Source organism: Saimiri boliviensis, chromosome 17 (genome assembly GCF_048565385.1).
Source record: "Saimiri boliviensis isolate mSaiBol1 chromosome 17, mSaiBol1.pri, whole genome shotgun sequence".
In the NCBI taxonomy this organism is placed as follows: Eukaryota; Metazoa; Chordata; class Mammalia; order Primates; family Cebidae; genus Saimiri; species Saimiri boliviensis.
Window position 1 is genome coordinate 11,005,502 of NC_133465.1, and position 23,393 is coordinate 11,028,894.

Genomic DNA, 23,393 nt, shown 5'->3' on the forward strand with positions numbered 1-23,393 from the left:
TTGTCTGAAAAGCAAAGCTGAATATACGTTTATTTTACACAAAGTACAATCCAGTATATGCAGAAAGGTACTCACCATCACAATCATGATCGATATCCTCCTATTTCCATTTAGTATGTCACTGAAAACCTGGTATATCACTTAGCTAAAAATCACATGAAAGCTCCCCTAGAGAAATCAAACTAATGTTTTTCCCCCCAAACAATAAATTTTCTCTTCATTAGTTAAATCTGATAGTGATATTCATTAATAAGGAAAACTCAAGTGTTCAAGTATCAATTCTGAATGGCAAAGACCCTAATCTGACTTACTAGCCACCAAGAACCCAGAAAAACAAAGAACTCAAGAAGAGGGAAGCAAGAGCACTAGGGACATGATCTTCTTTTCCGTGAAATTCAGTCCCACAGCTATTTGAGCAAGGGTCCAAGACAACGCAGAGCAAAGCTGCTGGGAGGGCTGTTCACAGGCAGAAACGCACCGGCTGGGCCTCTCCCTGCTCCTTCCGTGGGGTCTGCTCTTCACCGGCTGCACTTCAACTTGGTCCTCTGGTCTCACCACAGCTTCCCAGGAGACTTTGGGTTGTCATCTTTACAGTTTCAAGAATCTATTTTGGCTGAACCCAAGGGTAACATCCCCATCCAAAATAGAAATGTTCTCATGGCATGAAGGCCATTCTGTAGACCGCATGTACATACGTTTATATTTGTAAAGATATCTATGTAAGATAAAGCATCCTTCCTCTGTAGCAGGAGAATACTGCATCCGGCAACAATGCTTCGGCTAGCTCTTTTTCATGTGCGTCCTCATGTGTGTCGCAATTGAAGCAGCTATTTCTCTATTCCTCCTGTTCTGGCCAAAATAATCTACAAACTCACCATCTGGTCCAACCAAGTACATTATGATTGTGTGATCCACCTGCAGAGAAAAGGCGGGAGGATGTGACACAGATTACCAAAGTAAGTTGCTTATTTTACTGAATATATGCTGCAAGGTAAGAGAACTTTACATTAATGCTTAAATAACCTTTGTAGTATCTATTATTTATGGAACAGGCTTAAGCCTATTATAGCAAATTTCTAATAAGGGATTGTCTAAAATCTTTTGTGTCCTAGACATCTGCACTGACTATTGCTTGTGGCATCAGCTAGAACCTGAAATTCCTTTGGTTTAATCCTTAACATATTTATCCACACACTCTCTGAGAAAAGAATTCATCTTTTAAGAAACAGCTGCCGTGGGCCTTTGTAAGGCACTCAATGTTTGTGGAATAGCAATGCTTGTTGGGAAATACCTTCATTTTTGAGTAAGATATCTCCTCAGACCCTAAATATGTTACAAAAAGACATCACGTGGAATTAAGTGTTGGTGAAAAACTGCTTTCTTTAGTAAGTTCTTGGGTATATTCCTTTATGTTTTAGAAAAAACTGGTTGTCATTCATTACGACCAAAATTCTGCTTACCATACTTTATGAGAAGAAACCAGAAAAGTAACCACTAGTTTAAATAATCCATATATTTGAATAATATTTAGTTTTAATATTAGTAATTCAAATAGAAAAAGGAAAATAAACATTTTTCTCCCCAAGGATATTTTTTCCTTCTCCACTGAATAATCGTGTCTGAAATCAATCAATCACCTGGAAGGCAAATCCTTGGGAGCCATAAATGCTGCCCCCCAACCACGGAGTCATCTTAAACTCAGCATCCACATTCCCCACAAAGTCCTAAAAGGTTCCCAGCTCTGACTTTAATTTAGATTAGTCATCAGTTATTTTAGTTAGACACTTCCATAAAATCCAATCTTAAGTGAGATTTGACACTTAGAATCCTTAGAATTGACTGCAGACTTGATTGCTATTTGGAGAGGCAAAGAAAGACAGGAATGTGACTACAAATACCAAACTGGAGACATCTCCCAAATATACCCCAGCATACATTATATGTCTGTGAGGGTATTTTTTTTTTTATATACCCACATTCATAAGATAGCAAATGGAAAGAGCAATTGCCTACCCACGTAAGGAAGGAATGTACGCCAAAAGAGCACCAACAACTGGTGATTCCAAGTGCTGTAGAATAATTCACCATAGGAGCAAGAGAGGGGGTCTATGTTTCTCCACACATTTGATACAGAAATCAGAATTAAACCTCCAGTTCTCTTACTCTGTAGCTTACATCTGTCTTTCTCATGATTTCTTCCTTTTCTCTATTCTCTGTTAAAAAAAACAAATTGCAGTATATGGGGCTTATTTTCTGAGTGTTCTTAATATAAATTACTTTGTAGTACACAACAAAAATATTGTTCCACCTCTATCTGTTGTCAGGTCACTCCTCAATATTTCTTTGGGTTGTGGCAGAGCAAACTGACATTTATTCTAACATAGAGGTCTTCTAAGGTCTAGTACTTCCTTGTAGAGAAAAAGGACACTAGCATTCACTGACAAATTCTTTCACATGTCATCTTAAGCCATGAAACAGGTATTCTCCTCCACAAATGACATCACAGATTGGAAAGAGCAAATTACACAAATGCTAAGTGCCAGACCTAACTTTAAAACCTAGGATCTGTCCAGTTTCGAAGTTCACAAACTTTTATCACCATTTTGTGATAAATCACTAGTTGCCTCTAGCTCCAATTCTACTGGAGAGCAGCAACTCAGTTTTTTCGAACGTGCAAGTTACGCTTTAGTGTGATATTTTTTGAAAAGGTAATATATGCACATAGAAAAATATCCAGTAAATTTATACAATGAAAATGTTCCTCCCCCTCTTCACACCCAGAGTGCCTCAGTTCTCAGAGGGAACCAGTGCCACCAGTTCCTTCTGTGTTCTTCCAGAGAAATTCTCTGCATCTACCACATGTATATATCCACTACCATTGACTTTTTTTTTTTTTTTAAAAACACACAGGTAACAATACATTATACAGTACTTGCCTTCTCATTTAACAATATATTGGACAGTGTTCTACATTAGTTTATACACAGTACTTAAAAAAAGGTTACTGGATTTTCAGTCTTTTCCCTTTACAAACAATGCCATAGGGTATATTTGCAAGATAAAGTCCAAAAGTAGAATCTCTGGCCTAAAATGTATATCACGTTAAATATGAGAAATACTGTCAAACTGCCCTCTGAAGAGGGTGCATGAGTTTAATTCCTCTCAACAGTGCATGAGAGTGCCTGTTGTTCCAAATTCACTCCAATGGCGTATCTCCTGCTTTTCCAATTTTGACAATAAATTTTCAAATCTTCTAACCATTGCTGAGCTAATAGATGATAAATGTTACCTCATTATACAATTCACATTTCTTTTATCATGAAACTGAACATTTAGATTTGAAAGCCATTTTTTCTTTTTTGAAAAGTATTTTCTAATACCTATGTAATAATGTAGTATTGTTGTGTTTTTTATATATATATATACACACATGTATTGCAATAATGTACAGATCCACTTTTCTAAGGCGTCCCAAATGTTTGGTAAACCCAGTTCGATCAGTCTGAAGAGTCCACTCAGAAGCCAGAAGTTTACCTTCCGTTGCTGCTGTTTGAGATTAAGAAAACTTCATTCCACTACATCTCAAGATTAACCTTACTTCCTCCAGGTCCTTAAATGTTAACAGAAGTTTCCCAAACTATTCTATGGATGAAAATCTGTGACCTCAAGGGACAGAAGTCATACTAATGAAAAACCTAAGGAGCTGGAGAATGTCTCCCCCTATTGGATGGTTTAGCAAATGTACAGCAATGAATTCCTCACTGAATCTCATTGAAAGTCAAATTCTTATGGGAGTAGGCCAGTATTTCTCAAAATGGGGTCAGAAATACATTCTACAAGGTCTAAGAAGTGTCCATAAGATTTATATATTTTCATTTGTAAGATTTAAAAAAATCCATATTCTGGATTATCTGTCTTCTAAGTATAAATTTCAGTGCCCAGGCCGGTTTGCTTTGTTTATGATCTCACTGGCACCTAGCTGTCCACTGCTGTCACAGGCAGACATGAACAATACATTCTTGCCAAATCAACACTAACCAGGTAAGGCAGGCTACACAGTTCTTTAACGTCAACTTAAAATACTGTTAAAGTATTTTAAATTGAAAATGCAGAGAGACAGTTGAGTAGATATCTGATAGCAGTCTGACCAAAACCCCATTCTTTTTTCAGCAAAATCTTGTCACTGTAACTGAGTGTCTTAAATTTAAGTTTTACAGGCTGTTTATTTGTACAACTGCTTTCTGACTTAACGATTTTCTGACTCTGAGTTACGAAATCTAAGCATAAGACTAAGGAGTGTTACCTAGTTTAGGACTGTATACATTTAAACAATTTAATATAACTCATTTAACGCTGGAAATCCTACTGATGAGGTCGCCTATTCCTGCTATCATCATCAGATAAACTCAAACCCAGTTAATACAATTCTCTATAAAGAAAAAGTCTGGGAAGACCTTTTTCCATGGTTTCCTCTCTTGGCCACTGCAGCCCTCTGCTCTTCTCTCATTCTGCTAGTGGAAAACAGGAGGGTCCCTCTACTTTCCTTACGCTTAAGGTTGTAGGGAAAATGCTCATTCTTCTCCAAGGAATCCAAGTTTCCCTAATTCTACGAGGCAGCACACCTGGAAGACAAGATTACTATGCAGGCTTAATTCAGGTAAATGGGCCAGAAGTTTGCTTTTAATTTAGGCTGTAGGCTCCAGGGGCACACGTGTTCCAGGTTCAAAGGTGACAGAGAAACCATAGGGACTGTAGAGACCAAGCACTGCAGTGAGACATCCCACCCCCTCTGCATCTCACTACTGGGATGGGCCATGGGGAGCTGGTGGATCAGTGATTCAGGGTCTTACCCATCTTTCTTTCTATAAAACCAGATTCACAGCTAGAAAGACCCTTATGATCACAATGCCCAACCAATATTACAGAAAACAACAGAGTATGACAACTAAGAAAAAAACTTGAAATAATGCTAAAATACAATACTGACTTTTAATCCGAGAGGAGAAAAATGTCTAAATTGAGAAGAAAATTGGTGGACAGGGGTGGTGCTAATGCCCTTTTTCGGTGCTTCACTGTGAAACCACTGATAAGTAATAAAATAACTTGGGCATGACCCTAACTAAGGCTTCTGGACAGTGCTGATGAATATGAAGATAGTTCTTTAATATAAGAGCTACACAAGTACAACAGAATTTCTGTTCCTTGTCATTAAAAAGCACATATTAAACACCTAATTGTGCAAGACATATAGTTGATGGGCAAATAAACCATATAGAAAGTCTATCTTAGGATGAGTTATCTTTTGCTTTTCAGAATTCTCATTCAACCTAAAAATGCAGTTCTCCATGGCCTAAAACTGGTTCTCCAAAGGAGCAATTTCTGATACCTCTACACTGGGACATAGTAAGAACCAATACAATCTCCTTAAAATAAGGGTTGTTCAAATGATGGCTCCTCTTGATGTACAACATGGCACCCAAGTACCTGATCTTAAATTGTCCTAAAATCCTATGTGCCACTATAAGAGAAAAACAGGCAATTAAATTATGAGCACAATGAATATAAATTAAACAAGCATCTTTTAAAAAACATGCTTCTGGCCAGGCACAGTGGCTCATGCCTATAATCCCAGCACTTTGTGGGAGGCCAAGGTGAACAGATCACTAGAGGTCAGGAATTCAAGACCAGCTTGGCCAACAGGGCAAACCCCCATCTCTACTAAAAATACAAAAATTAGCTGGGCGTGGGGGCGCATTCCTGTAATCCCAGCTATATGAGAGGCTGAGGCAAGAGAATCACTTGAACCCGGGAGGCAGAGGTTGACATGAGCAGAGATTATACCACTGCACTCCAGCCTGGGTGACAGAGTGAGACTCTGTCTCAAAAAAATAAAAAATAAAAAAAATGCTCCTATTATCCTTTCAAATATTCAAAATTCCTAAGGAGGCTGGATGCGGTAGCTCACGCCTATAATTCCAGCACTTTGGGAGGCCAAGGCAGGTGGATCACTTGAGGTCAGGAGTTCAAGACCAGTCTGGTCAACATGGTGAACCCCTTTTCTACCAAAAATATAAAAAATAAGCTGGGTGTGGTAGTGTGCACCTGTAATCCCAGCTACTTGGGAGGCTGAGACAGGAGAATCGCTTCAATCTAGGAGGAGGTGGTTAGGTTGCAGTGAGCTGAGATTACGCCACTGCACTCCAGCCTGAACAAGAGTGAGACTTCGTCTCAGAAAAATATATATCCTAAGGAATTTGCAATAATCTAAGGTTTTCTTTCTTCTGAGAACCCAGTCAGTCACTTAAAGCTGTCTGTATGAGTATTTGGGATCTGGAAGTTGGTGCATGGGTTAAAAACCTGGGCATTTATTGACTCACTATGTAGTCTTCATCTTCGTCCTTGGGGCCAGGGCTGTAATACACTCTGTAGGCTCTGGCCACTTTATCGATCTCTTCTTTGGTGCCAGTCAAGCCAACCAGTTTGGGAGAAAATTCTAAATAAAAAATGAGAGAAACAGTGAAAAATGAGAAGCTAGTAAAACAACCATCTCTATTTCAAAAAATGTATCAGTTGTAAAGCAGGTCTACTGCCACCTTCTTCCTGTGAGTCTGCAAACATTTCTTCATGATTCAAAGGAAAACAAATTCACAAAGAGCAAATGAAAATTCTCCTTTGTAATATGTAAGTCAAATCTTTTTATGACTATCTAGTAAAGATCTGGAGGGAATATTTTCTAATTACTTAAATCACATTTTAAATTGGTTTTTAAAAAGTAGTTACATGTAATTCTGAGATATACTGAAGCTTAAAAATATTATCATAAATTAAGTACTATAATTTTTTACAGCATCATATGAGGAAAAAAGTCTACTTCACAACTCAGTTCTTATCAAGTCAAAACACCTGTATCTTATTTTCCTGCAAATAATTTCAACACTGGTATCAGGTTCTACTCTTTACTTCTGATAAAGAACTGGTCAATTAATTAATACTAATCGTTCCCAAATCGCAATCATGACAAAGTTCTGAAATAAGGGCAAATCATTCATAGCACGTATCTGCTATTAAGTTTTTGGAATTTATGTAAGTGAACTGGTAAAGGTCACTTAAAACACCTGGCTTCATCAAACTACTGAAATGACAGCCCAACATTTAACAGCAGTTCCTTCTTCTAAAGGTACAGAAGCTAATTTTTCTTCCTTGGATGAACTCATTCTAAATGATAAATTGTTCAGATACTGAAAAGACAGGCTTTTTTTCCTACTCTTGAGTAAATAAGGAGAAAGGTGAATGAAGCCTGAGTTAGTTGCACATTCAAATTTCTTTAAAAACTAAATTGCTGAAACTGCATTTTTTCTAAATACCAACTTAAAGTTTTAAAAATCTCCCCAAGATGCAACTAGTCATGATTACATCATCAATGACCATGTGCTGCTGAAAATTACCATAAAGTATGGGATTTTGTTTAGGTACAGTAGTTTAAATGTCTACTCATTTGGGGATATTATGGTTTGGTTAACAATATGCGATTTTTGTGATGTAACACATTTAAATTAAAGACTGGCTATAACTCAGTAAGTTCATAAACACCTGGTTTTTACTGCTTCATGAAATGACTATGCTATTGCCCAAATTTCTGACAAACCTGTAAACTGTAGATATAAATTCTGCTTAAGTATATGTAGTAAAAACTCTAAACTTCAAGAAGAAAACATAAACCTTTGTAACCCTGGGTTACGCAAAGATTTCTTACATACCAAACAAAAAGCACTATATTAAAACAATAAACTAATAAATTTGGACTTCATTAAAATTGAAAACTGCTGTTTGAAAGGCACTGTTAAGAGACTGAAATGATAAGCCACAAACTGGCACAAAATATTTGCAAATCACATATCTAACTTGCATCCAGAATATAAATAATATACATACATGCAAAAACAAAGAACTCTCTAAAAAGCGGTCAAAAAATATGAACTTCACTAAACGTAATACAGATGGCAAATAAAAGCGTAAAAAGAAGCTTAACCTTAAGTCATTAAGAAAATGTATGTTAACTCACAACAAGACATCACTAAGCACCTACTAGAGTGGCTAAAGTTAAAAAGATTGGCCACACCAAGAGTGGTGAGGCTGTGGAGGAGCTGGAACTCTCACATACTGCTGGCAGAAATGCAGAAATACACCACCTTGGAGAACAGTTTCTCACTGTCTTAGAAAGTTAAAATACACCTACCATAAGATCCGACCATTCCAATCCTAAGTATTTACTCAAAAGAAATGAAAGCATGTGTCCACACAAAAACGTGTACATGAATGTTCTCGGCGGCTTTATTTGTAATAGCCAATAAATGCAAAATACTCATATGTCCATTGGTGGACTATTTATTAGTCAGCAACAAAAAGGAGTGAACTATGATACACAAAAAGTGCAGACTAATCTTTATCAACAGAAAGCAGTTCTGCAGACAGGAGACTGGGGAGGGAAAATGGGAGAGATTAACACAGGGAAAGGAAAACTTTGGAGGGTAATGGTATGTTCATTCTCTTGATTGTGGGATGGTTTCAGTTACAAAAGGCAACAAATTACATACTTCAAATATCTATACTTTATTGCATGTCAATTATACCTTCATAAATGTGTTAAAAGTAATTATACATACAGCAGATCCTTCATAAAACATATTTTTAAATAATCTCAAAGTTTTAGAAGATATGTATTTGAAGGTATCATATAATAAACATAAATATAAAACTATTCTTTAGTGCTTACAGTTATTAAATCAATGTTACCATAATTAAAATTCAGATTCCTGATTTTTTCTTCATATATATATTTTTTATAGAGATGGGGTTTCACCATGTTGCCCAGACTGGTCTTGAACTCCTAACCTCAAGTGATCAACCTGCCTCGGCCTCCCGAAGTGCTGGGATTACAGGCATGAGCCACCGCTCCCAGTCCAGATTCCTGATTTTTAAGCACATATGCTGAAGAAACTTGAGTCTAGAGAAATTAAATTTGCCCACTCTCACAAGCTGAATTAGAATGTAAGCATTCACCCTCAATTCTACTACAATTTACAGTCTTTAAAAGTGCCTAACAGCTTTTAACAAATATACAAAGATGTTTGATTGAAACTCCTCCATTGAAAGTAAATGCCTTCATCAGAAGTAGGAAAAAACAGTTCTAAAATTCCTATGAAAGCACCACAGACCCCTAATAACCAAGGCAATCTTAAACAAAAAGAAGAAAGTGCAGACTAATTGGCAGGATCACACTACCTGCCTTTAAAACATATACAAAGCCATAGTAATAACCAAAACAGCAGGTACTGGCATAAAAACAGACACACAGACCAATGGAACAGAATAGAGGACCAAGAAATTAAGCCAACTGATTTCTGACAAAGGCACCAAGAACATACGCTGGGAAAGGACAGTCTCTTCAAGAAATGGTGCTGGGATTACAGGATATCCCTTTGTAGTAGAATGAAACTAGATCCTTATTTTTTACCATATACAAAAATCAAATATAAATGTAGTAAAGACAAATGGAAGACCTGAAACTACAAAATTACTAGAAGAAAACAGGGAAAATACTTCAGGACATTAGTCTGGGAAAAAATTTTATAGATAAGGTTTTGAGAGCACAGACAATAAAAGCAAAATAGACAAATTGTGATCGTATCAAAATAAAAACCTTCTGCACAGCAAAGCAAACAACAGACAGAATGAAGAGACAACCTGAAGAATGGGAGAAAATATGTGCAAACTATTCATCTGAGTGGGAAGTAATATCCAGAACACACAAGGAACTCAAACGTTTCAACAGCAAAAATACAAATAACGTTTTTTAAAAGGGCAAATGATCTAAATAGACATTTATTAAGGCATACAAATGGCCAAGAAGTACGTGAAAAATGCAGGGAAATGCAAATCAAAACCACAATTGGGTATCTCATCCCAATTTGAATATCACCAAAAATACAAAAAAATAACAAATGCTGACAATGATTCAGAGCAAAGATACCTCATACACACTGTTGATGGAAATGTAAATTAGTACAACCACTGTGGATAGCAGTATGGAGGTTCCTCAAAAAACTAAAAACAGAACGGCAATACAATCCAGGAATCTCACTACTGGGTAGATATTAAAAGGAGATGAAATCGGTATGTTGAAGAGATGTCTGCATTCCCATGTTTACTGCAGCACTATTCACAACAGCCAAGACATGAAATCCAACAATAATCAAAAGGTGCATGGATAAAGAAAATGTGGTATACCTACGTCACAGAATACTATCCAGCCATACAAAAGAATGAAATCCTGTCATTTTTGGCAATGCAGATAAGCCTGGAGGATACTATTAATATGTTAAATGAAAAAAGTCAGGCACAGAAAGATAAATACGGCATGTTCACATTTATATGTGGAAGCTTAAAAAGTTAGCTCATAGAAGTAGAGAGAAGAACTGTGGATACGAGAGGTTGGACAGGGTAGGGGAGGATAGGGACTCTGTACCCCATAAATATGTACAACTGTTACGCGTCAATTAAACAAGTTAGGTGTTTGTCACAGTAAATGTTTTATTTATTTTTAAGACAGAGTTCTTGCTCTGTTACCCAGGCTGGAGTGCAGTGGTGTGGTCTCAGCTCACTGTGACCTGTCTTCTGGGTTCAAGCAATTGTCCTGCCTCAGCCACCTTAGTAGCTGGTATTACAGGCACACAACACCAGGTCTGGCTAATTTTTGTATTTTTAGTAGAGACAGGCTTTCACCATGTTGGGCAAGCTGGTCTCGAACTCCTGACCTCATAATCCACCCACTTCAGTCTCCCAAAGTGCTGGGATTACAGGCCTGAGCCACCATGCTCAGCCTGTCAAACTTCTGACCTCATGATCCACCCACTTCAGTCTCCCAAAGTATTGGGATTACAGGTGTGAGCCACCATGCTCAGCCTGTCATAATGTTTCAAATTTTTAAACACGTGCTGAGTTCAAAACATCTTTATATTTAATTATTCATCTTTAATCTCCCAATGAACATACTTCCAGAATATGTTTGTGCTAATTTTACAAAGGAGAGAATGAGTCACAGTGCTGAATTAGAAGCAATGTAACCTTACTCTCAATTTAAGGCTCTATTAACTTAGTTGGTACATGAAGGCCAAGTTCAAATCCTTTCTCTGGCAAAATAAAAAGAGTACTGTGTCAGGAATTGAGAAACCCATTTATTATTTATGCATCGACTATCCATAGTAACAATTCCTAGCTTCAACTTTTATTTGCCCATAAAATTGGTGATAATACCATTAATCCTATTTCACAAGGCACTGTAAGGTTCAAGTGAATTGGTATTTCAAAACTCAAAGAGCTAAATAAATGTAAAGTATTATTAATAAAACACACCTTTCACATAATTTGCAATGGCTTCTTTTGTGTCCCTCTCTGGGTCAATGCTGATGAAAAGTGGAGTTAGATTTGGCAGAGTTGGAATGTTATCTGAAAGAGAGTTCAATTAGTCAGTATTCACACCCTCAGGGAAAACACAAAACCAGCAATAAGAGGAGAGTATTGGACATGCTAGACAGCTAGGCGTTTTGGAAACAGAGGAACTTTTTTTAAGAGACGGGGTTTCACCATGTTGGCCAGGCTGGTCTCGAACTCCTGACTTCAGAAGATCCACCTGCCTCACCTCCCAAAGTGCTAAGATTACAGGCATGAGCTTCCACACCCGGCCTCAGAGGGACATCTTAACATTCAGATGGAGAGAAAGAGGAAGGGGATGGGATGGCCTTTAGGAGGAGCAGACCCATATATGGTAGTATTATCTGCGGTGGATAATATAGAAGGATGCACATCCTATCAAATGCCTGCACCAGTGCATAAATGTTCTTACCCTGGATAATATCATGTGGTTATTTAACTCTTAATCCAATCCAATATCTGTAGGTTTTCTCACTCCCACTGTATCTCAAGGGCAAGAAGGTAAACTGTTAATAAGAACTGAATATCCTGAAATAATTCACTTTATGGAGGAGGCACCCTTCCTCCTTACTAGTACTAGTAAAATGCCACAGACTGCAGACCATTGCAAAGGTTCCTAATCTAATTGTCAGTCACTGGGGAAGAGGTAATGGCAGTGTCAGTGATGCAAGGCTACCATAAAGGAAGGGACACAGAAGCAGAGGTAAGGGAGACCAGGCTGACATTTTTTTAAGTGATCTAACAAATGTTAGATCAAGCTTCCTTCGGTGGAGAATAAGGTCACAGGATTCAAACTAATGGAATTTACTGCTTATTAGACTATGGAAATCTTATCAATACCACCAATTATGCCAAACAAGCCAAATGCTGAGATTTTATGTTCTTACAAATCACGTAATTGCAAAACCCCACCTAACAATAATACAAGAATGTGAAAAACATAGCAACACTAAGCAAACATATACTTTGTATAGTGAGTGATGGCTTTCTTACCTATTTCATCCACAACGTGAATCATCTTTTCTAGTTCTTCTGGACAGATATCAGGGCAATGAGTAAAGCCAAAATAAATCAATATCCACTGACCCAGGTAGTCCTTGTCAGTTTTAGGCTCCCCGGTATGAGTTGTGAGGGAAAACGGTCCCCCGAGCAAAGGCTTGCCGATGTGTCGGTTCATTTCCTTTTCTACCTCTTAAAGAGACACAAACAGACACACCAAAAAAAGAGTCAGTTTAACCAGAGGTACTCAAATACCTGACATATGGCTAGTACTATGCTAGTCACATTGGGGGCATAAAATGTGGAAAAAATAGTTTCAGTTTTCAAGCTAAAAAAATCTTTTCAGAAAAATAAGCACAAAACATCACAATAAAATCAAATGAAATGCTATGGCATGTTGTAAAAAAATTTCTTCTTTTTCAGCAACAGTTGACTCCTAAGCCATTAGGTGTCCACGCTGGGGGCAGGGAGGAGCCACAGCGGCCTGGAGCTGAATGTCTGAACCCAAGCAGGGTGCAGTGGGTGGCAGGGCACAGGGAGTCTGGTCCTGAGGGTGCTGAGGTGGTCAACTGCATGAGGAGAGGACAGTGGTGATGGGACCTTAGTTACACATATGAAATTGATGAAATACATGAATTTATTAAAGACAAAAGAGTTACAATAGGCAAGGGAGTCAACTAGTACTGGAAATAAACTGGAGGTGCTAGTGTGAGCTTCTAGCTATATAGATATACATATAAAAGAAATAAAGATGTACATAAATACATCTATTTTCTCACCATGTCCACTGAGAGGACACGGAGCAGACATACACCAAGAACCATGAGCCTAGAACCTGACTTCTAAATATCATTCTTCACTAAAAGGAAACAGCTGTTTGGAGAAATGGCTGACATCAGGGTTGCGGCAAAGAAAGTGTAAAATGAGGCTAGAACCTCTTGTGGCAAAAGGAAAGCAAAACTCAGAGAACACTGGAAACACAAAGCCTGCACAAAGGGGCTCCCACGAGTCAATCTGGGACAACTTGAGCATCAAAATAAAAAGAATATGGATTAAAACTAAATGAACACATAGCAAACAAGTCCATAGATATAAATAAATGGACAGAGTTTGATGGAGAACAGAATATGTAAGTATACGCATATAAATACAAATCACAAAAGAGCATTAATTACATGAGTAACTTTTCAGTACAAAACCTGTTAGACACATATTAGTCAAGTGATCAAACTGAGCATTATCAGTAACAGGACAACTGGTACTATGTGGTGTGTGACCAGACGCTAGGAGAACACAGCATCACTTTTGTGATGCTCCTGCCAAAGGTACACAACCTGAATGACCTGAATGAGGAAACATCAGACAAATCCAAACTAAGGGCATTCTACAAAATAACTCTCCTGTAACTGTCAAAGCTATCAAGGTCATGGGAGTCAGTTAAAGCCTGGGAAATTGCTAAAGCCTGGGAAGAAACCAAGGAGCTAACAACTGGGTACAAGGTATATGGTTCTGAAATGGATCCTTCTGCTGTGAAAGACATGAAGTAGCAAAACCTGGAAAACTGAACTCTAACCAAAACCTGAAGACTGTCTGAAGACTGAACAGTAGTAAAATATCAGTGTTAATTTTCTGATTTTGATGGTTGTATTGTGGTTATTTTGGAGAAGGTCCTTGTTTGTAGGAAATACAGCAAAAAGTATTTGGAGCTGATGAGGCAACATGTCAGTAAATAAACACTCTTGAATTATTTAGGAAGACTTTAAAGATTATTTCATAATACATTTTTTCAATAAAACAAATGTTAACATGGCACTTGAAATTCCAAACTAAAGTAAAAAAAAAAACAAAAAACCTTCTATATTCTAAAATTTTCCCGCCACAAATTTCTTAGCTTTTGTTTCTCTGTGAAACTAAAGGAACTTACTGCTAATTAGAGACTCCAAAGAACAGAAATATTTAAACAATAAAGATTTACCTAAAAGCTTCTAAACCAAATCTTAAAAGTCCTAGGATAGTCACTAAAATATAAAGTTCTTATAAACAATTTCTAAATATTTCAAGATGCTAATCCAGAGCAGTTCCTGGCATTTCCTGATCAGGCTCTCTTCACCTCCCCTTTATTAACAGGGTGTATGCAGTACCTACGCACACTATGCTCCTCGCCTCATCCCTAGGAAGCCTTCTCAAATCCCAAGCCTGGGGCTTCCTTTTGCTCTCAGAACATGCTAAGCTTCCTTCTGGCCTGGCCGAATCACATCTAGCAAAATCCTTTACTTCTTTGTCTGTTTTCCTGCCATGTGCACCTCAAAGACTCGACTGCATCTTAGTCATCTTTGTACCCTCTAGACTTCACCTTGTCCACTCAAATCTGTCCACTGTGTATCTTTTAATATTGTTAGGCAGTGGTAGCCTAGCTTGGATCCTGGAACAGATAAAAGACACTGACAGAAAAACAAGTGAAATACAAATAGAATCTGTAATGTAATTAATAGTTGGGTGCCATTTTAAATTTCTTAGTTATGTAAGGTGTTAATATTAGGGGAAGCTAGGTGAAAGGTAAATGGAATCTATGCTATCTTTGCAATTTTTTGGTAAATCTAAAGTTGTCTCAAAAAAAGCTTAAAAACAACAAAAAAGGTGGTAGTCCGTAGCCAGGAAGAACTTTATGCAGCGCTGACCAGATGATATCTACTTACCCTCTGCCTTTTTTTTCTTGATGTACTTCATTCCCGCCAGTAAAGCTCCTCCAACAGCAAATGTAATTGCTAAAGACTTCCAGGAAACAGGCTACTGGGGCAGGGATTTCAAAAATAAAAATTCTAGTAAGATGCAAACATTTAACCATATAAACTTATGACAGTGGTTTTTAATACACATATACACAGGCCATGATGTTAAATATGCAAAATGCTTCAGGGATGAGAAAATGCCCAAAGTTTCTGTGGATGCAGTTTCATCTGAAATCTGAATTACAAAGGCCCTCATCTCCAGAGGAAAGTTCCCTAAGTCAGTTTCTCTTCGCGTAAAAAAAACACCCCGCAAAAGCTCAAGCACCATAATTGTGACAATGTGTTACCCTGGCTCCAATCGTGATTTAAAAACATTAAAAACAGGACGCGGTAAGTCACGCCTGTAATCCCGGCACTTTTGGAGGCCGAAGTGGGTGGATCACCTGAGGTCGGGAGCTAATAGACCAGCCTGCCCAACACGGTGAAACCCCGTCTCTACTAAAAATATAAAAATTAGCCGGGCGTGATAGCGGGCGCCTATAAACCCAGCTACACGGGAGGCTGAGACAGGAGAGTAACTTGAACTCTGGAGGCAGAGGTTGCAGTGAGCCAAGGTCGCCCCCACTACACTCCAGCCTGGGCAACAGAGCAACCTCCATCTCAAAACAAAAAACAAAAAACAAAAACAAAAAACCACCTAAACAAAACAAACCAACAACAAAAATAATTATCTGCTTGTGCTGATAACTGAGAATACAAATAAACCACACCAAATTTGGGAGGTTAATCTAACTCTGACTTCCAGAAGTAACAAAGCCAAACTAGAAGGGGCATGTAAAAGTGGAGCTTCTTGCACACCCATTAATTCTTTGTACTCTTATTCAAGTCCCCAAATAAGGAAGATGTTGGGGAACTACGCCTAACTCATTAACCTTCCCGCAGCTCCGAAAACCCACTTCTCTTAACAGAGGATAGTGGCTCTCAAATTCTTTCTGGGTCAGAACTAGAATTCGAGAGAAACCGCCCCCCGAAAAGGCATATCCACACATAACTAAGTTCCACTTTTTGTTTCAATTTCAATGTATACATGGAACCTCTGGAGGGGGTTCAGATGACAAATTATATAAGTGTTCTGACTCCTCAATCACGGTAAACTTCAGGTTCACACCCTTAAGAAAACCCAAAACTTAATTTTTTGGCGGAAAAGCTAACATAAAATCCAAGTCCGGGCACCTAGCCACGTGGAGAGCGTGTAAGTTCTCAAGTTCTCTCTTGAGGACTGGGACTCCCGGCAAAATACGGGATGAGATTCCTTGACCCAGGTAACCCGCCCAAGCTGAGGACAACTTTAGGGGAGGCGAGGGAGTGTCTGAGGTTACGACTAAGTGAGATGTGGCCGCTAGGCTGGCGACAGCCGCGACAAGCACCGGAAGGGTTATGCACTCACCCCGGGCTTCGAGGGGCGCCAGGGGTCTCCGTGGCGCTTCTGCTCGGGCCTGGACGACCCTGGGGGTGGCGGCGTCGCCGTGCAGAGAGGCCGACTTCCCAGGGAGTAGCCAGGAAGCCCCGAGGCCCGCCACGCCGCCTCTTGCTGCGCGCAGAACTGCCTGAGAAAGACTCTCGCAGTCCCCTCGGCTGGGCCCCAGAGCTCGAAACTCCGAGGCAAGAGGCGCCAACACTGGCCACCCAGAGGCCACAGAACTCGTCCGGGGACTAGGACCGGCATCGCCACGAGCCTCGGAGACGGGTCTCCTTTGACCCGCCCCGCGACTTCCGGTAAAGTTCCGCTTCCTCCGGAAGTCGGAAGGAGCCGCTCTGTCCGTCCCGCTCGATGGTGGCGCGGTGGCATAGCTGGTAGTCAAGGGCCTTTTCAGCCTTGAGGCCGACGCACGGTAGGTAGTTCTCCTGCGGCTGGAGGCGGGTCTGGCGCGGGCTGGGCGGTGCTATGGGGCCGCGGGACCGTGGGACCGCGGAGCCCCGGGAAGGGGGTGGCCTTAGGGGTCCGGGCTGCGCGGCTGGGCCGAGGCCAGGCAGCCCCGAGCGGTGGGGGCGCCCCGCCTCATTCGCGGGGTTTTGAGCGCAGCTGGCTTCTCGCCCCGGGGACACCCCCAGCTCAGAAAACACTGCCTAGAGGCGGGCGGGACCGGGCAGCCCCCTTAACCCTACCTTGTCTGGCCAGCTTTTTCAACCTCGCCCTGCCGGCCAAGGGGAAGTGCAAGATTGCTACCTCCTTTGCATCCTTGATAACAGAAACCGACTCATTGGAACTCCCATTTTTAACTTAAAAAAAAAAATTGCTAATTAGGATGATTTGAGGAGTTAGGGTGGCCTGGAAGACTTTAAATGCCCAGCACTTCTAGTCATGTAATATCACAATGTAACCTGATTAATAAAGCAGAGCAGTGTATAAAGAAGTGTAGACGGCACGATACCCCATCCCTTAACTTAAGTCTTGCTGGGACCCAGTGTCTTAAAATACTCTCACGGACTACCTTGCTCCCTTCGAGATCTGAAGTTTGTGGATGGGTTCCTCATCTGGAACTGCTTATGTTACGTGGGTACATCCCCATATGAATGAGGCTAAGAGCATTCGTAGGTTTTTCGTTCTTGGTGAAAGTCTAACTTCATTCCGTCTGCCTTTGTTTGTGTCTCAATATCCGCAATATTAATCACTCCCTCCCCGCCACTACCTCGGTTTTGCTCTTTTTGCCCAGGCTGGAGTGCAGTGGCGCCATCTCGGTTCGCTGCAACTTCCGCCTCCTGGATTCCAGAGATTCTCCTGCCTCAGCCTCCCAAGTAGCTGGGATTACAAGGCATTCACCACCACACCCGGCTAATTTTTTGTGAACTTCTCAGCACCGTAATGTGTTTGCTTCATTTTTGTTCCAGATCCTTGCCCCTTGTGCCTAACCCCTAACCACAGACATTTCCAGCCCCAACTTTCCTTTTCTCTTTGTATAGTCTCTGCTTATAAAAGGCTTGCTCACCCTTCCTGCACCCTTAGGCTAGGAGCCTCTGTTACAATAGTTTCTCTCAACAAAGTCTCTTTTAATCTCTGGACTTCCCCTGCTGCCCCCTTCACCTTTGACAGTAGAGTGAAGGAAACATCCGTATTTCAGGGTAGAGCTACCTTATTTCACAAGTTCATATTGATGCTTGAAGGCTTTCCACCAGGAACTTCAGCCTTCTGCCAGTCTTTATTAGAAAAGTTTTATTACTATGATATTGTAGCAGCTTTTCAGCAATTAAGCATCCCTGGGTATGGGAGGCCTCAGGCAGATGCATCATTTGAGCCCAGGAGCTTGAGACCAGCCTGGGCAACATGGCAAAACCCCATCTGTAAAAACAAACAACAAAAAAGCCAGGTGTGGTGGTACATGCCTGTAAGCCAACTGTAGCTATCAGGGAGGTTGAGTTAGGAGGTCACTTGAACCCAGGAAGTTGAGGCTACAGTGAGCCATGATGCCGCTACTGTACTCCAGTCTGGGGAATGGAGCCAGACCCTGTCACAGAAAAAAAAAAAAAAACAAAAAAAAAAACAAAAAACCTCTTATGCCTAAGGTGGTTTTCACAAAATGCTGACTGCTTATCCTGTACCATGACTTGACAGGAATTTTGAGAGAAACTCTTATAAAAAGTTTTCTACATTATTCTCTTCTATAAAAATGTTGCAGGACTTTCAGTTATCTGAGGCTCATTAGACAGACAATTTTCAGATATGTAACTTAAAAATTATTTTCTTAACACGCATATAGTACTTAATGGTTTACAGAGATTTACAAAGTAATAGTTTACTGTGATCATAGCTCAGTTGAATCTCACAATAACCTGTTGAGGGTTATTTTGCTCTAGGAAGCATGAGGACTATAATTGAGTTCTGGGTCTTTAATTTCATAGCTTTTGGCGCTTCATAATACCTCTTTAAAACTTAGATAATGTCGCATATAATAAATGGTGCAGGCAAACTTTGAAAACAAAGTTCACGAAAAACTTGCCATTCTCCTTTCTATTCAAAAGCAAAATATTTCCTTAGGTCTTCTAATTTTTCCAGATTTGATTTTCTCTAAATTTTTGAATTTTTTTTTTTGAGACGGAGTCTCAAAAATGCTTAACTGTGCTGATATAGAAAGATTTAAAGTCCAAAGATAAAAATATAAACACCAGCCAAATGAAATCCAGTATTGCAATTTTAACAACAAAGTAGAATTTAAGGCAATTGTTGGAGGAAAAACAACAACTTCTTATGAATATTTTTAATTTTTTGATTTTAACTTTTTATTTTGAATTTTCTTTTTTTTTTTTTTTAGACGGAGTTTCACTCTTGTTACCCAGGCTGGAGTGCAATGGCGCAATCTCAGCTCACCGCAACCTCCACCTCCTGGGTTCAGGCAATTCGCCGGCCTCGGCCTCCTGAGTAGCTGGGATTACAGGAACACGCCACCACGCCCAGCTAATTTTTTGTATTTTTATTAGAGACGGGGTTTCACCATGTTGACCAGGATGGCCTCTGCCTCCCAAAGTGCTGGGATTACAGGCGTGAGCTACCACGCCCGGCCCTTCAATTTTCAAATATATATAAAAGCAGAGAGATTAATATAGTGAATCAGATGTACTCATCACCCAGCTTCAACAATTATCTAAACTTTATCCATGCCACACTGCAAACTATTTTTTTTTTTTTTTTTTGAGACAGAGTCTTACTGTTCCCCAGGCTAGAGTGCAGTGGGGCTATCTCAGCTCACTGCAAACCTCCACTTCCCGGGTTCAAGTGATTCTCAAAAAAAAATTTCTAGCTTCGACAATTATCTTCTACTCACTGATACATTTTGTGTCTGTATTTGGTAGATGGAGGGGGCTATTTTGAAAACATTTTCTGACGTTAGAATGCTTATTAATTCTAAGTTCCTCGCTGGAGGTGGTTTTGAGTTTTTGATCTCTCTGTTCACCAGGACCAATCTTTCTGAGCTCCCCCAACATCTCCCTGAACCATGAAAGGAAAGGCTGAACTAGCCAGGAGAGTCAATTCCCTGCCCACCTGGTTCTTTTTGCCCTGCCTTACTCACTTCTGATCCTGACTGTCTGTCCCTGAATACGTTTGTGAAAGCTGTAACGCCCCAAGTCAGAAACTTGAGCACCAACATGAAGCTCAAAGGAAATGCTCACTGGAGCATTTTGCATTTTGGATTTTCAGATCAGGAATATTCAACTGGGTCAGGCGCAGTGGCTCACACCTGTAATCCCAGCGCTTTGTGAGGCTGAGGTGGGCGGATCACCTGAGGTCGGGAGTTCAAGACCAGCCTGACCAACATGGAGAAACCTGTCTTTACTAAAAATACAAAATTAGCTGGGCGTGGTGGCGCACCCCTATAATCCCAGTTACTCTGGAGGCTGAGACAGGAGAATTGCTTGAACCCAGGAGGCAGAGGTTTTAGTGAGCTGAGTTCGCACCATTGCACTCCAGCCTGGGCAACAAGAGTGAATCTCCATCACAAAAAAAAAAAAAAAAAGGAATGCTTAACTATTAAGTATATTCCAAAATCTGAAAAAATCCGAAATCCAAAACACTTCTGGTCCCAAGCATTTTTTGGATAAAGGGACACTCAACCTGTCTAAATGGCTGCCTCCTTACCCCTAACTTTACTTTTAAAAGCTGTATGTATTCAGCACTTTGGGTCTCTTTTTTTACCCCAGAAAAAATTGCTGTTTTGAAGTGTGTGCCCCTTGGTGCTTCTCTCCACATTGCTTAACTTTCCTTAAAAATGGACAATTCTTAGGATAGCTTTTGAGTTTTTCTAAACTGAACCATGTTCCAGTGGAAGGTGTATTTGAGAGGCTTTTGGTATCAAGTGACAGAAAATGAATTTGATTTAGCTTTAAGCTCAGGAGAATTTATTGCGTCCCCCTCATCCATTACTTCAGATATAAACTGTGAGAAACTTATTTTGGGTGACCTACCCACCAAGGAAGAGAAAAGACTCATCCTGACACAAAATAATGCATCATAGGAATCTTTTACAACATACATACAATGAATGAATGTCATATATAGCTTTCCAAAAAAAAAAAAAATCTTAAAGTTTTGATAGAATTATTTGGTATTTGTGGGAGAGGGGCTTTGTGTCTGTGTATGTGTTTAAAATGAGTATGTATTTCTCAAAAATCAGCAATTATTCCAGATTTAAATTTGGCTTTATTAGCATTAGAATCCCTGTTTATTGATAGGATACTACCCTTTTATCAATTGTTACTATTCTGAAAGATAGAGACTATCATCTGTTTTACAGAAGAGAAAACAAGCATTTTAGAGGCTTAGTAATTTATACCAAAGACTGTTGGACTCTAAAGCCCATGTACTTTTTCCTGTATCAAGCTGCCTAATGAATTAACCTTTAAGTTTAATATTCTCTATCGTTTTCTTCAGTGAAATTGGGAAATTAAAATGTTTATAATTTAGTTACTATTATTATTATTTTTTTACTTTAGTTTATTTAGAAACCTGTTAGGAGGTTATGGATGATAAACCCAATCCTGAAGTCCTAAATGAGAATTCAGAGCATCTTTTCTCCTTTGGAGTTATCGCAGATATTCAATATGCTGACTTGGAAGACGGCTTTAATTTCCAAGGAACCAGGCGGCGATACTACAGACATAGTCTTCTTCACTTGCAGGGTGCCATTGAAGACTGGAATAAGGAAAGCAGCACACCCTGTTGTGTCCTTCAGCTTGGTGATATAATCGATGGATATAATGCGCAGTATGATGCATCGGAAAAGTCCTTAGAAGTTGTTATGGACACATTCAAGAAGCTTAAAGTTCCAGTTCATCATACATGGGGAAACCATGAATTCTATAACTTCAGGAGAGAGTATTTAACACACTCTAAACTTAACACAAAGTTTCTAGAAGACCAGATTGAACATCATCCCGAGACCATGCCTTCAGAGGATTACTACGCTTATCATTTTGTACCATTCCCTAAATTCCGGTTCATTTTACTTGATGCATATGACTTGAGTGTCTTGGGTGTGGATCAGTCTTCTCCAAAATACCAGCAGTGTATGAAGATATTGAAGGAGCACAATCCAAATGCGGAACTGAATAGTCCTCAAGGTGAATTATTCCTTTGAGCTGAGAATCTAATAGATTGTCTTTAAATTCTTCAACTACCTTTTATTCAGCAGGAAGATGGACAATTAAGGTAAAAGTATATTGTCACTTGTTCAGGGTCAGGATTTCTCACAAGCCTGCTCTCACATGGATTGGTTACAGTTCATTCAAGATTGAAAATCAAACAGATATTTTAAATGCCTGTTCTAGGCCAGGCACTTTTTCTAGGGCTTGCTATTCAGAGCTGTAAGCAATACTAACAATACCACTTTTTTGATGGATGGAATGGAGGGAACAAACAGTAAATGGGCAAGGCAGATGATAAATGAAACAGAAACAAGATTATTTCTACGGTCATAAGTGCTACCAAGGAAATAGAGTATGCTGTTATAGACTGTTATCGAAAAGGATTAGGGTTACTGTTTTAGATTAGGTGATCAGGGAAAGCGTCTCCAAGGAGAAGGATATTTAAGCCAAGACCTAAATGACAAGGAGGAGTCTTCCTTGGAAAGAATGGGCGTAGGGATTTAGCAGACAGAGGGAAAAACATGCAAAGGCACTAAATGGACTAAGACTAGAGCGTTGTTGAAGAGTACAGGAAAGGGCCAGTGGGGTACAAGATGATTTTGGAGTGTAAACAGGGCCAAGAATATGTAGTGGCTCAGTGGACTTAATAAGAAGTTTGCATTTTTAATATAATGGAAAGCCAGCCAAGTTAGCAGGGACTGTCAAGATTAGGAGTGAGAGGCAGTGTGATTTATTAGTATATTTTTCTAAATGCTTGTGATTTCCTATTTTAAGTTGATTGTTGCTAATCAAATATTCCTAAAGAAAAACAAGCATCCTTACATTAACTAAATTTGAATGTCCAAATGTGGGGAAAAATGACTTTTGATGGGTCTAAAATTACTGAATTCATTTCAGGACTTTCCGAGCCCCAGTTTGTCCAATTTAATGGAGGTTTCAGCCAAGAACAGCTAAACTGGTTGAATGAAGTGCTTACATTCTCTGATAAAAACCAAGAGAAGGTGGTGATTGTGAGTAAGTATTTAAATTACCTGATTACAC

General features: G+C 39.5%; 2 protein-coding genes across 10 annotated transcripts in view; one reads left to right on the forward strand and one right to left on the reverse strand.

The window, feature by feature from the left end:
* Window positions 1-17,067, reverse strand: SCO1 (synthesis of cytochrome C oxidase 1). Of its 2 annotated transcripts, XR_012514544.1 has the most exons (7): window positions 16,666-17,067; window positions 15,186-15,276; window positions 12,484-12,681; window positions 11,413-11,505; window positions 6,378-6,493; window positions 2,014-2,213; window positions 829-915 (listed from the first exon to the last, which is right to left on the reverse strand). XR_012514544.1 is itself a non-coding variant. In XM_003929246.4 (6 exons), exons 1-6 carry the CDS (start codon window positions 17,065-17,067, stop codon window positions 781-783), a joined length of 1,035 nt encoding a protein of 344 aa, XP_003929295.2. In that variant the 3' UTR covers window positions 1-780. The 2 variants fall into 2 exon arrangements, 1 of the variants encoding a protein (XP_003929295.2); XM_003929246.4 differs by lacking the exon at window positions 2,014-2,213 and having other exon boundaries at window positions 1-915.
* The window catches only part of ADPRM (ADP-ribose/CDP-alcohol diphosphatase, manganese dependent), a 16,125-nt gene continuing 9,763 nt past the window's right edge, over window positions 17,032-23,393 (forward strand). For 7 of the 8 annotated variants that reach the window (XR_012514541.1, XR_012514542.1, XR_012514543.1 and 4 more), the window contains exons 1-3: window positions 17,032-17,110; window positions 21,702-22,328; window positions 23,250-23,366. Coding sequence is in view for 5 of the 8 variants with exons in the window: in XM_039475976.2 (XP_039331910.2) it covers window positions 21,728-22,328; window positions 23,250-23,366 (718 nt within the window). In the remaining 3 variants the exon portion in view is untranslated. The remainder of the gene's footprint in view (window positions 17,111-21,701; window positions 22,329-23,249; window positions 23,367-23,393) is intronic. The other variant, XM_039475977.2, reaches the window with a different exon arrangement.

Coding starts and splice junctions, on each gene's coding strand:
- SCO1 (XM_003929246.4), bottom strand. CDS start 17,067: ATGCCACCGCGCCACCATCGAGCGGGACGGACAGAGCGGCTCCTTCCG. Junction 12,682..15,185: donor CAAGAAAAAAAAGGCAGAGG/GTAAGTAGATAT, acceptor TGTCTCTTTAAG/AGGTAGAAAAGGAAATGAAC. Junction 11,506..12,483: donor TCACGTTGTGGATGAAATAG/GTAAGAAAGCCA, acceptor ACTCTCTTTCAG/ATAACATTCCAACTCTGCCA.